Here is an 11,961-nt window from a genome sequence, read left to right on the forward strand (position 1 = left end):
GTTGACAACTAATTGTTGGGACAAGCTTGTAAAAGAGTCAGTTAATTTTTTAAACGGAGTTGGCTTTGCAACAAATTACAACAACTGTCACCTAAACAGTCCATAGTTTTGTTTTTGGTAACTACGAGTACAAGTATCTGTCAAATTTACTGATATAAAAATGGTCCGAGGTGCAGCAACAAGCGAAGATGTGCGAAAAATAATTGTCAAACAATATTGCCAAGGCAACACCGTTCGTCAGGTTGCTGAATCTTTAAATATTGCAAAGTCAACTGTTTTCAATGTCCTAAAACACTATCGAGAAAACGGAGATGTTGTTGTTAAAGGTAAAAGTCCAGGCCGCCCTAGGCTAGTTTCATCAAGAAATCAACAATCGCTCATAAAGTTATGTAAAAAAGGGCGTCGAAATACGTTACGAGACATTACGGCACAGTGGAATGGAGAGTCAGGATTAAAACTATCTCGTGAATGTTGTAGACAATGGATACACAAATCTGGACTAAAATTTTATAAGGTACGGCATAAAGATTTTGTACATTTTCAATTTAAGAGTAATTTTTTAAAACATGAAGGCTAAAGAAAAACCACTTCTCACCAAAAAACAAAAGAAAAATAGATATGAATGGGCGAAATCCAAACTATTAAAATTATTTAAACTATTTAAATTATTTTCAGTGACGAATCCAATTCGATGTTTGTGTGGGGAATTTTCGGAAACGAGTTATCAGGTCAAAAGATGAAGCTTTTCATGCAGACTGCATTAAACGCACCGTGAAATTTCCAAAAGGGGTGATGATTTGGGGATGTATGTCAGCAAAAGGCTTGGGCAACTTTGAGTTTATCGACGGGATTGTAAACGCTGAGAAATATCAAAAAATATTAACAAATAGTCTTCTTCCCAGTATCAATAAGCTGCATGCTGAGGAAAATTTTATTTTCCAACAAGACGGAGCCTCTTGTCATACAGCCAAGTCAACACAAAAATGGCTCTCTGAGAAGGGGATCACAGTTTTGTCATGGCCTTCGAGTAGCCCAGACCTTAACATTATTGAAACACTCTGGCATAAGATGAAGCAGCAGTTACGAAATAACCCTCAGAGAACAATCCCAGATTTAAAGTCAAAATTAGCAGACATGGACTAAATTTTCACCTGAGTTTTGCAAATCTTTAGCAGCAACCATGCCTGCCAGAATAGCAGCGGTTGTTAAGGCGAAAGGAGATGTAACACCATATTAAACTGCGCATTATCGATTTTGTCCCAAGATATAGTTGTCAATAATTTTTCATGTTTTTTGTAATTTATTTAATTATAATTACTTTGTAAGCCTAATTACCGACTTTTGTTAGATACAATGCATTGTTCAGTAATAAAACTTTCATATGCTTGTTAAACAATTTTTATAAATCTTACTGCTTCTATTAAATAATATCGCACGAAATATTAAATGGTGTGTCCCAACATTTAGTTGTTAGGGTTCGTATGTATGACTTCAATCTCACATGCACTGTCGTATATATGCCAACAGTTTATTGTACAACATTCACAATTATTTCAAATTCGAAATATCTATGAAAATATGACATTTCAGTTGGCAATCAATATTGTGATTTGGCCTAATAAATCTATTTTAGGTTATAATTGAATTGTAGGGGGAGTCCGGGACACTTGACCAGGGGGGAGACATGAGCCACCTCAAATCTTTTTCAAAGTTCGCGCAATCGGGGGATAGATGACTCATAACGTGTATTAGCGCGCAATATACTTACTTACGTGGCAACAGTGCGTTCCACAGTGAAGTTTGGTTAGATTCGATGGAAACGTGCTTTGACGTCACCAAAGTGAAAATTTTTGTTTTCAGTGATTTGCTTGTCATTCATTGAAATTGCGAGGTATGTATATGGTGAATGTTTTAACTATTTCTTAATGCTATGTAGTTTCATGAAATATTAGCAATTTTGTCTAAAATGTTTAACTTTTTTTTGTATAATTCGATTCGAACAGTGGTTCAACTCTCCCGCAGGTGTGCACATGTGTCAACTTTTATAATCTGACTTCTTAAATTATATTCATTTGTTTTCAGACAAAAAAAATGCCTTTCAAATACAAACCAAAGGAAAAAGCTACGAGAAGAAACACTTTTACCAAGCAACAAATTGCCAATGCTTTAGAAGATGTTGAAAGGAATGTCATTGAGAAAGACTGCTATGAAGTATAGTATCGATAGAACTACACTACGGCGGTACATGAAAGATTGAAGAAATTTGATGAAATGGGAAGTCAGTACAAGTCTACTAAGATATTCGCTACAGGAAGAGAAGTTATTGGCTGACTATTTACTAGAATGCAGTAAAATGCATTATGGCTTAACCAAAGTATCAGCTATGAAGTTAGCGAGTGATTATGCTATAGTAAATGGCAGAAAGGTACCAGAAAGTTGGCACAAAAATAAATCTACTGGAAAGGATTGGTTTCGAGGATATCTTAAAAGAAATCCACAACTAAGCTTACGAACACCAGAAGCGACAAGCCTTTCAAGGGCCACAAGTTTTAATAGAAAGAATGTAAAAGACTTCTTCGACAATTTAAAAGAAGTAGAGAAAAATTTCATTTTGAGGCACAGAATATACAGGCTGATTCACGTAGCCCGTTAATTAGAAACTTTTTAATTTCCCAAAATCATATTAATATGAAAATTGGTAGTTGACTATAATCGACTACTCCAAGTTCAAATGAAATATTTTCAAAATGGCGGCACTTCCGGAAATACCGGAAATCGATGCCATCTTTGTTTTTTTAAATAGAAAGGCCCCATCTTGACTTCACATTTCGATTCTACCTTAACTTTTGAGTTTAGTACGTCTTTTTGTCAATACTTATCTTTCATCGTTTTTGACCTATGTCATCTTTTTTGCAGAAAAGTGAGGTTGCAGGGCTTCATTAAAAAATTTATAATTCCTGAACCATCAGAAATAAATAATTTATTTTTTCTTTACTGACTTGCCAAAGATTTGGCGGCTTTTTGCGCTATCAACGAAATTTTTTTAATGTTTCATACGCCTACTGCAATTTTTTAAAATTGATAATCAAAAAATGTTGAAAACTTCATTTTTTTAAATGGCAACTACCGTTTCTGATACTAGATATAAATGTAAAATTAAATTTTAAGGCCACTTTTATTAACATTATGTATGCCTATTTGCAGCCGTTTAGGCGTAATTTCAATTTTTTGAATAAAATATTCTTTTTTATAAGCAATTGTTTTATTTGAATTTTTATTCAAAAATACCATTGCAATAAATATTAAATAACAACAAAACAATAAAAAATACGCAAATTAACAAAAAAATATTTTAATATAAATGATTTAATTGAAAATATTTTTTTGTTAATTTGCTTATTTTTTATTATTTCGTTGTTATCTATGTAGCTTTCCTTTTACACCAAATCTCAGTTATTCTCAACTCAGTTGACTGTCATTCGCTTTTAAACTCGTTCCTTTTACATTTCTCAAATGAAGTGATCTGAGTTTTTTTACCTCCCCCCTTGCCGCTGATGCACTACCTAAGCGCCAGCATCAGATAAGTGAGAAAAACTCACTTCGGAAGTGGGGGGTTAAAAATGCATGTTGACAGCATTTCGGCGCCAAGTAAACGCGAGGTTATGTGCAATCGTGCAACGTGCAAAAGTATTAAATAATTTTAATTTAACGTTGATTTAAGATTTAACAATGTCTTATAAAATTGAAATGATGAGGGAGACGTTTTATTACGTGATGCAGGTTTGTGTTAAAACTTATTTTACGTTGCAATCTCTTATATATATTGTTTGAATTTAGAAACAAATGCAGAAATTTGGATTGCCAATAACATCATAATGTTTAATGGGGCAAATCAGCCAGTCTTAAGACAAGACGATGCGAATGCAGGTGACATCTTAACGTTCACCGAAACTGAAGAAACGTTTAGGGCAGTCAATACTAGAACTGTTTCAACAGTGGAGACGCAAGAAGTAGATACAGTGCCATTGACACCGATAGTGGAGAACCAAGAAGAAAATCAGAAACAAACCGAAGAGAAGCGGCAGTGGGCGTTTGATGAAACTAAAGCCCTTATTGCTGCAGTTGATGCACATTATGAAGACATGCACCATGTCAAAAAAAGGAAGACATTTTGGGGCATAATTGCACAGCAGTTACAAAGTCAAAAGATAAATTTTTCTGAAGAGAGTTGCAAAAAGAAATGGGCGAATTTATTAAGAACATACAAGGCCATTAAGGACTGCAAAAAAAAAACAGGGCGTGGAGCTGGTGCCAGATTTCTTTTTTATGAAGACATTGACAATATTGTAGGTAATTCTCCTACAAATGCCAGCCCTCATTCTGTAAACATTAGCTGCGAGATTGGTCAGGAAGGTGCCACGGCGTCTGCCTCAGAAGCTTCTTCATCTTCATCAACCAACTTCATTTCAGAAAGTTGTACTTCGCAACTTGGTCGCCAGAAGCGTCTTTCGCCCAATGCTTCTTACATACAGTTTAAGAAACGATTTTATGAAACGAAACAGAAATATATGCAAGAAAAGCAGGACGGACTGAAAAGACTCATGGAAAGTCAGATAGAAATCCAAAGAAAAAAAGTGAACTTATTGGAAGAAAAAAATGAAATTGAAAGAAGAAAGGTGGCAGCACTAGAAGTCTTAGTTAGGGAACATAATAAGCAAAATACATAGAAGTAAAAGTTTATTTGTTGTTTTTTTAGTAAAATGTTCACATAATGTATCATATTTTATATTAAAATGTTCACATAATGGATCATATTTTATATTAAAATCCCTTTTTGTGCTGCTATGACTGAGAGTGACATTTTACACTTGACTATTGTTAGCTTGGGTATGCAAATACTTAAATTAAATTTTAAGGAAACATTTCTCGAAATATCTGATCGCGTTTGGTGGTTCTAAACTCAATGCCACTAACGTTTTGTACATATTCGTCCGTATAGTCGTCAGCGCTGTCGTCTTCATTTTCCCACTCTATTTCATCATCAAAATCGATACATATGTTATACAATACAGTGGCTGCTATTATACACCTTACAATAAAAGCAATGTTATTGTTTTCAAAACATCTCAACCTTCTGAATCTTGATTTCAGTAAACCAAATGCATTTTCTATTATTATTCTAGATGATGAATGCCGAAAATTAAAAATGTTTTGCTGCCTACTTAGATTACCATTATCTTTAAATGGGGGCACTAACCATTCCAGGCATGGATATGCGGAATCCCCTAATAAAAAATCATTGCCAAAAAATCCATTAAGTCCTTTTTGGTATAATGCTGATTTTTTCAATAATCTCGAGTCATGGATTGATCCTGCCTCTCCCACAAAAATGTCACGAAATCTTTTATTATGGTCGCACACAGCTTGCATTAATATACTGAAATCTCCTTTTCTGTTGCAGTAAACATGATCGGAATTTGGTTTTTTGATTTTAATATGTGTTCCAACGATGGCTCCTACAATTCCTGTGATACCTTGAAAATTTTTGAATCCATTTTTTATGATTTTGCGGTCATTCTGATTGGGCCAGTAAATGTACTTTGGTGCTTCGCGCATCAAGTAAGACACAATTGTTGAAATGACTCGGTGGGCACTACTCTTGCTAACATTAAATCGGTCAGCCACTTCTCGAAATGTGTTGGTATTCGCAAGGTACCAGACTGTCATATAAACGGCTCGTCTTGAGGAAATTTTTTCTCTTCCAAATGAGTGCTTAGGTAAAACGTTGTCACCTTTTACTTTCCCTGTATTAAAATATATCTTTCACAAAATGAACGTGACGGGACTGACAGGTTGTTATACCTATAATAGACTCACATGTTGTGCGGCTCAAACTAAAATTTTCCTTAAATTCATGATCATCATAATCTTCAATTGACTGCAAATAATTTTCGATTCTATGCAACTTTCTTCGAGGTTGATAATCAGTAGAACTATCACTCTCGCTTGAACTCGAGGAAGTATGGTGATAACCAAAATTATACAAATCAGAGTCTGAAGACTCTGCATCATCTCTATTTGTATCAGCATCAACTAAATGCTAAAAAGAATGAAGGTCTCACTTTTGTAGTAATTAATATCATTGACGTACCATAAAAATTGTATTGTATGATGCCATATTTCCCTTATTTTAGTTAGGTATAAATCTGAAAGTATTTGGTAAACCGGCCGTCAACTTCTGACATTTATTTTTGAGGTTAACTTATAGGAGATACCATTAACCATTTGTCCCCTACCGCCCGATTCGATTACCGCTCAATTAGACGTTCCTTTTATGCCATTAAAGTGAAGTGAGTTCAAGTGAGTTGAGATTCTCAGATCAGTTAAGAGTATCTCAGCTCACATGTATAAGGTACTATATCTATATAGCAAGTTGACTTGCCTTGTTGAAATTATGATTTAGACCGTTTTTCTCAGCCAACTGATAAGCTAAAGATCTAAGTTCCTTTTTAGTAAAACCATAGAAACGTGTTTCCATCTCCTCAATATGCTGAACGATTTCCATTTCTAAAAACAGGTCGGATAGAGCCTAATAGTTTTATTTCGTTTTTTGCATCTTTATTTTTATCCAAAACTCTTCTTTTTAGAGTGTTTCGCGGGATATTATATAATTTACTTGCAGTTTGGAAGGGCATATTCCCTTCTTTAACGGCTTTAATAGCCTCTGCCATGGCCTCACTCTCCCATGATGCCTGACTTGACTTTCTTTCATACTTCCTTGGCATTTTCTGTAACAAAATTAAATTTACACAGTAGAAGGCGAATGGGTAAAGTGGCCACTGGTGGCCACTTTGCCCCAGATAGTACCTTTAAGATAAATGCCGTAACCTACGATATATCCTTTTTATAATCATTGACTATACTACATGGATACTTACCTGACAACATATACTAACACTCAGAAACAAAATTTATAACTTTTTAAAATCTTACACAACACTAAACACCTAACAAAGACAATTGCAATATAACATCGTACTTACACAAATGTGCAAAATTGAAAAAAGTAGCTGACAGATTTCTGTTCTATGCTTTTAATTGGTCGCCAACTTCACTGTAGTGCATGTTACACTAATTCTGTGGTTATGCCGAAAGATGGCAGTAGTAGTTGTGAAAAAACAAGGCCATCTGAATCAAAAAGCTACGCTTATAAGGCCGTTTCAATGTACATAATAATTGTTTCTGCAGAGTGGCCATAAAACAAAAGAAGACAGAACCTTATTGCGCGCCCTCGGTGGCCTATCAACGAATCAAAGCTACAATATTGGCGGCAATTTAAAATATTACCCTTCTATTTTACATGAAATGGTAAAAGCGTGTTTCATTTGTGGGGCAAAAGATGTTCGCTTATTTGAAATTCGCAGCAATATGAAACAAAGACAAAAATGGTTCGAAGCTTTTGAAACATTTTGCGGTAAACAAATTTATGGAGACAATGATAAGCACAACCTTTTAATTTGTATTTGTAATATAAAAGACTACAAAAATTACGGATTACTCAGAAATTTGTGAGCAGCATTTTCAACAAGTCTCTATAATTACATTACAACCCCCAAAAGACGACGCTTATGTAAAGATGCTGTTCCTTGTCCTTCTATTTTTGTAAGTATCTATAATTAAAAAAGACTTGTGGTGTTTATTGCTACATGAAATATACATAGAAGCGAAGTCAACCACGACATATGAGAAAACAAAATGAGCTTCCTCTTTTCATTTTTCGATTAATTACTTATTACTTTTCAAAGTCCTAATCAGGAACCTCCAGGTATTAATTACTATCATCTTATTAGTGTTTTTGTTTTTTAGGCTTTTCCCACTGAAACTCCAGTTGAAATTCCTGTACCCCAAAATCCTGTAGAGTCTTTCATCAATCCAACTGTTCCAATGACATCCAAATCAATTCAAGTAAATAGTATTTCTGGGCAGTATATTCCACCAAATGGTTGAGATAATGGGCCCTCATTTGCTAGAAAATCCAATACTTTCATCTTGTCTGGTACATAAAAATCAGATCTGCGAGCTGATAATAACTGCAACGCTGAAACCAGTTTTAGATAATACATATTTGTCAAGAAAAAACAGATTTATTAAAGAAGAAATGTGCAATCCAGAACAAACTCCTTTGCAGAAAAATGTTAAAGTTATAAATTGTTCTAACCTACCTTGTGTTATGATTTCATGGTTTTTTGCAATTCTAATTTATTAGTATTTTGCTAGCCCAGAATGTGTCCAAAAAAAGCTCGGATCTTAGATATTTTATTGCATTCATGTTTTAATTGACGTTTTAAGCACTTAACCTCAAAGAAAAAGTGGAAAAAGTCTCAATCAATTGCGTTCGAAATCGGTAGATGGAGCGCAAAAAGGTTCTGCCGCCCGAAATGTCACAGAAACAAAGTTTATATGGAAAAATCGAAAATTGAAACGGCCTTATAAGCGTAGCTTTTTGATTCAGATGGCCTTGTTGATGGACATCTACTAGCGACATCTCCTCAACAAACAACCAAACTACAAATGAATTTGACATTAACGTCAATTAATTAACGTCAAGGTCAATGGCCTCATTTTTATGTTATTACTGGTTATTACTGTTATCAGCCCATTAAAAAAAAACAGGAAGACGAAAATGTTGGGTTTAATTTAACTAGATGACAACACCCCTGACAACACAAACAAAACACATTTTTAAAGGTAAGAGCACTATTTATAACTTCAAAACTTTTCAGCTCTAGTTTACTGTTCAAGCTTAGTCTTCAAAGATTCCGTTTATTCTACACAAATATTACTAAGGATTGGTTTCGCAGCCGTTTTAATAATAACATTGCATACTGCAGCTTTGTGGTCTGCACAGGAAAATGCTGAATTTTGAAGGAGGTGATCATACAGCAAGTCATGCAAATGAATACATGGTTTCTCATATTGTAGAAATGGTACCTAACAGTTTTTGTACTATATTTGCAATTCTCAATAATGCCTACAAATGAATCACTGGAATACAGCAATTGACTCCGATTTTGAAGGGCTATTAATCTTAATAAAGATCCTAGTATGATGGTGGATAAAAGTGACATAAAAGATCACTTCGAGAAATATGTATTGTATATGTATTGATTTTCAGGGAAGAAGCAGGTTCATTTTCATCTGGGAACTGGGTCAGGATATGAATTCGTACAAACAACAACAGGGTTCTAAAATAACTAAAGAAAACATTTTGCATGTTGAATATTTTGGATCTGAATTCTTACAAATAGGAATGTGACAGCATCTTTAGTGAGTGTCACTTTTTTTGAAGATGATCTGTAATTTTGTTGAGATCTATAATACCATTTAATAAACTACCTACCTTCTATAAGAAATTTTATTATTCAAAAAATACTACAAGATCTTTTAAGAGACTTTAACCATTTGTTTCTCTGATCGGGATCGCTTGGAAATTGGAAAAAAGGCTTCAAATTTCCACAAATAAAACACTTTCTGCCCATTTTGTTAAAAAAACAACTAAACAGTCCCAAATTTATTTAAACTTTAGAATGAATAAGTTGTCAACTTAACGGAAGATGGCGACACATGATGCACGTTTCATGGACTACTTTGCGGGAACAAATTTTTGCTAAATTGAGACGGCCATATAGAAGCGAAGCGAATATGAATGAAGTTGGTCATGTTCAAGGTTACTATAATTCGCATAGAGCTGAAAATTGGTACGAATGTTGGGAATACATACCATTATAAAAGAAATGTAAAAAGTCCCCATCGATCCCACATCTGCAAAAAAAGTTATTCAAGGTCAAAGGTCGCAAAAATTGGTTTTTCGCATTTTTCAGCCAAACGGTAAGTTTTATCATAAAAATAGAACAGACAAAAATTGTAGACCATGCAATTCTTCTGTTCTTACATTTTTTTCGTAAGCATAACCATTTCTGAGATATAGCGATTCAAAAAGTTGTGTTCTTCATAATATGCACACCTGTGAGGGTAGTGTGCTTGGCGCGTTTTTTTTAACGTGGTTTTCCCGGTAGGCCTCTTCCACGATCTATTGTGATTTTGTTTCATTAAAAAATATTGTATCAATTGAAAAATGGTACTATTGGAGATAATAAAAGCGATGTAAATTATGAGTAATAGGGGAAAATTATTCGTCTGATTGATAGTTATCTGATGGTACTTCAAGTGTACTGTCTTCTTCGTGTTGTAATTTTTAGACTGTCGATAGAAGTTCGTTAAAATCCGTTACTCATAAGGAAATGTAGAAGTGTATTTGGTTATGAGTGAATGTAATAGATTGTTGGGAACGAATTAGATTTAACAGAAAAATTGTCGGTTAGGAGACTCGGTTGGTTTCAACGGATTGTTTCTAAGTTTAAACATTCGATTGTTATTGGATTAGTAATTTTAGCCGTTGGAGCTAGAATGAAATCGGCCTCTGAGTCTTGTTTTTCAAACAATTTAACACAACTTTTTCAGCTTTTGGAATCGCTATATCTCAGAAATGGTTATTCTTAGGGAAAAAAGTATAAGAACATTTTTTATAGAGAATTGCATGCTCTATCTAATTTTTGTCTGATCTATTTTTATGATAAAACTTACCGTTTGGCTGAAAAATGCGAAAAACCCATTTTCCCGACCTTTGACCTTCAATAACTTTTTTTGCAGATGTGGGAGCGTTGGGGACTTTTTACATTTCTTTTATAATGGTGTTCCCAACATTCATACCAATTTTCAGCTCTATGCGAATTATAGTAACCTTACCCCTATTTTTTAAGCTAAATTGCCCGGGCTATGTTTATTGCATGTGATTTTTGAATAAAAATTCAAATAAAACAATTGTTTGATAAAAAAAAAGAATATTTTACTAAAAAAATCGAAATTACGCCAAAACGGCTGGGAATAGGCATACACAATGTTAATAAAAGTAGGCTTAGAATTAAATTTTACATTCATATCTAGTGTCACAAATGGTGGTTGCCATTTAAAAAAATGAAGTTTTTGAAATTTTTTGATTAGCAATTTTGAAAAATTTCAGTAGGCGTATGAAACATAAAAAAAATTTCACTAACAGCGGAAAAGATCGGCCAGATCTTTAGGAATTCAACTAAAAAAAATCAATTATTTATTTCCGACGGTTCAACAGTTATAAATTTGTTAATGAAACCCTGCAACCTCGCTTTTTTGCAAAAAAGATGACATAGGTCAAAAACGATGACAGATAAGTGTTGATAAAAAGACGTTCTAAACTCAAAATTTAACCTAGAATCGAAATGTCAAGTCAAAATGAGGCCTTTCCATTAAAAAAAAATAAAGATGGCGTCGATTTCCGGTATTTCCGGAAGTGCCACCATTTTGAAAATATTTCATTTCAACTTGGAGTAGTCGATTATAGTTAACTACCAATTTTCATATTAATATGATTTGGGGAAATCAGAAAGTTTCTAATGAACGGGCTACGTGAATCAGCCTGTATATAATTGTGATGAACCGGATGTACTACGGTACAGAATTGTCCCAAAGTGGTTCCTAGTAAACATTGTCGTCAAGTTGGTCAAGTAACGTCAGCTGAATGAGGAACTCTTGTGACGGTCTGTTTTGCTGTGAACGCCATAGGGAATGTTTTACCACCATTTTTTATCTTCCCACGCGTAAAATATAATCCAGTATTTGTGGAAAATGGCCCAGCAGGATCAGATGGTGACTCCTATCCAAGTGGCTGGATGACCGCGAAAAGTTTTGTCAAGTTTATGAAACACTTCATAAAATATTCTCATGCATCAAAAGAAAATCCAGTTCTTTTAATTCTTGACAATCATGAGAGTCACGTCAGTGCGGATGTAATTCGACTTGCTAAAGAAAATGGAGTTACCCTGCTTACTCTCCCACCCCATTGCAGCAATAAGCTTCAGCCACTGG

The 11,961-nt window shown here is 34.2% G+C and overlaps 1 protein-coding gene and 2 long non-coding RNA genes across 6 annotated transcripts in view; 1 reads left to right on the forward strand and 2 right to left on the reverse strand.

Annotated features, from left to right (window-relative positions):
* Nucleotides 1-11,961, reverse strand: part of LOC138128122 (uncharacterized) — a 197,680-nt gene that overhangs the window by 126,243 nt on the left and 59,476 nt on the right. The window lies entirely within an intron of this gene.
* Nucleotides 4,725-8,365, reverse strand: LOC138128117 (uncharacterized). 2 transcript variants are annotated; one of them, XM_069044314.1, is made up of 5 exons: nucleotides 8,223-8,365; nucleotides 6,939-8,098; nucleotides 6,152-6,788; nucleotides 5,863-6,100; nucleotides 4,725-5,804 (listed from the first exon to the last, which is right to left on the reverse strand). In XM_069044314.1, the coding sequence occupies exons 3-5, from the start codon at nucleotides 6,176-6,178 to the stop codon at nucleotides 4,912-4,914; spliced, it is 1,158 nt and encodes a 385-aa protein (XP_068900415.1). In that variant the 5' UTR covers nucleotides 6,179-6,788; nucleotides 6,939-8,098; nucleotides 8,223-8,365; the 3' UTR covers nucleotides 4,725-4,911. The 2 variants fall into 2 exon arrangements, with proteins under 2 accessions (XP_068900415.1, XP_068900414.1); XM_069044313.1 differs by having other exon boundaries at nucleotides 6,152-8,098.
* Nucleotides 8,556-11,961, forward strand: part of LOC138128123 (uncharacterized) — a 145,630-nt gene continuing 142,224 nt past the window's right edge. Inside the window, exons 1-3 of one of the 3 annotated variants that reach the window (XR_011158545.1) lie at nucleotides 8,566-8,748; nucleotides 8,803-9,121; nucleotides 9,176-9,413. This is a non-coding gene — a long non-coding RNA (uncharacterized lncRNA). Of the gene's footprint in view, nucleotides 8,749-8,802; nucleotides 9,414-11,961 lie in introns of those variants that run through there. The other 2 variants (XR_011158543.1, XR_011158544.1) reach the window with 2 other exon arrangements.

This window comes from Tenebrio molitor, chromosome 4, assembly GCF_963966145.1.
Source record: "Tenebrio molitor chromosome 4, icTenMoli1.1, whole genome shotgun sequence".
NCBI lineage: Eukaryota > Metazoa > Arthropoda > Insecta > Coleoptera > Tenebrionidae > Tenebrio > Tenebrio molitor.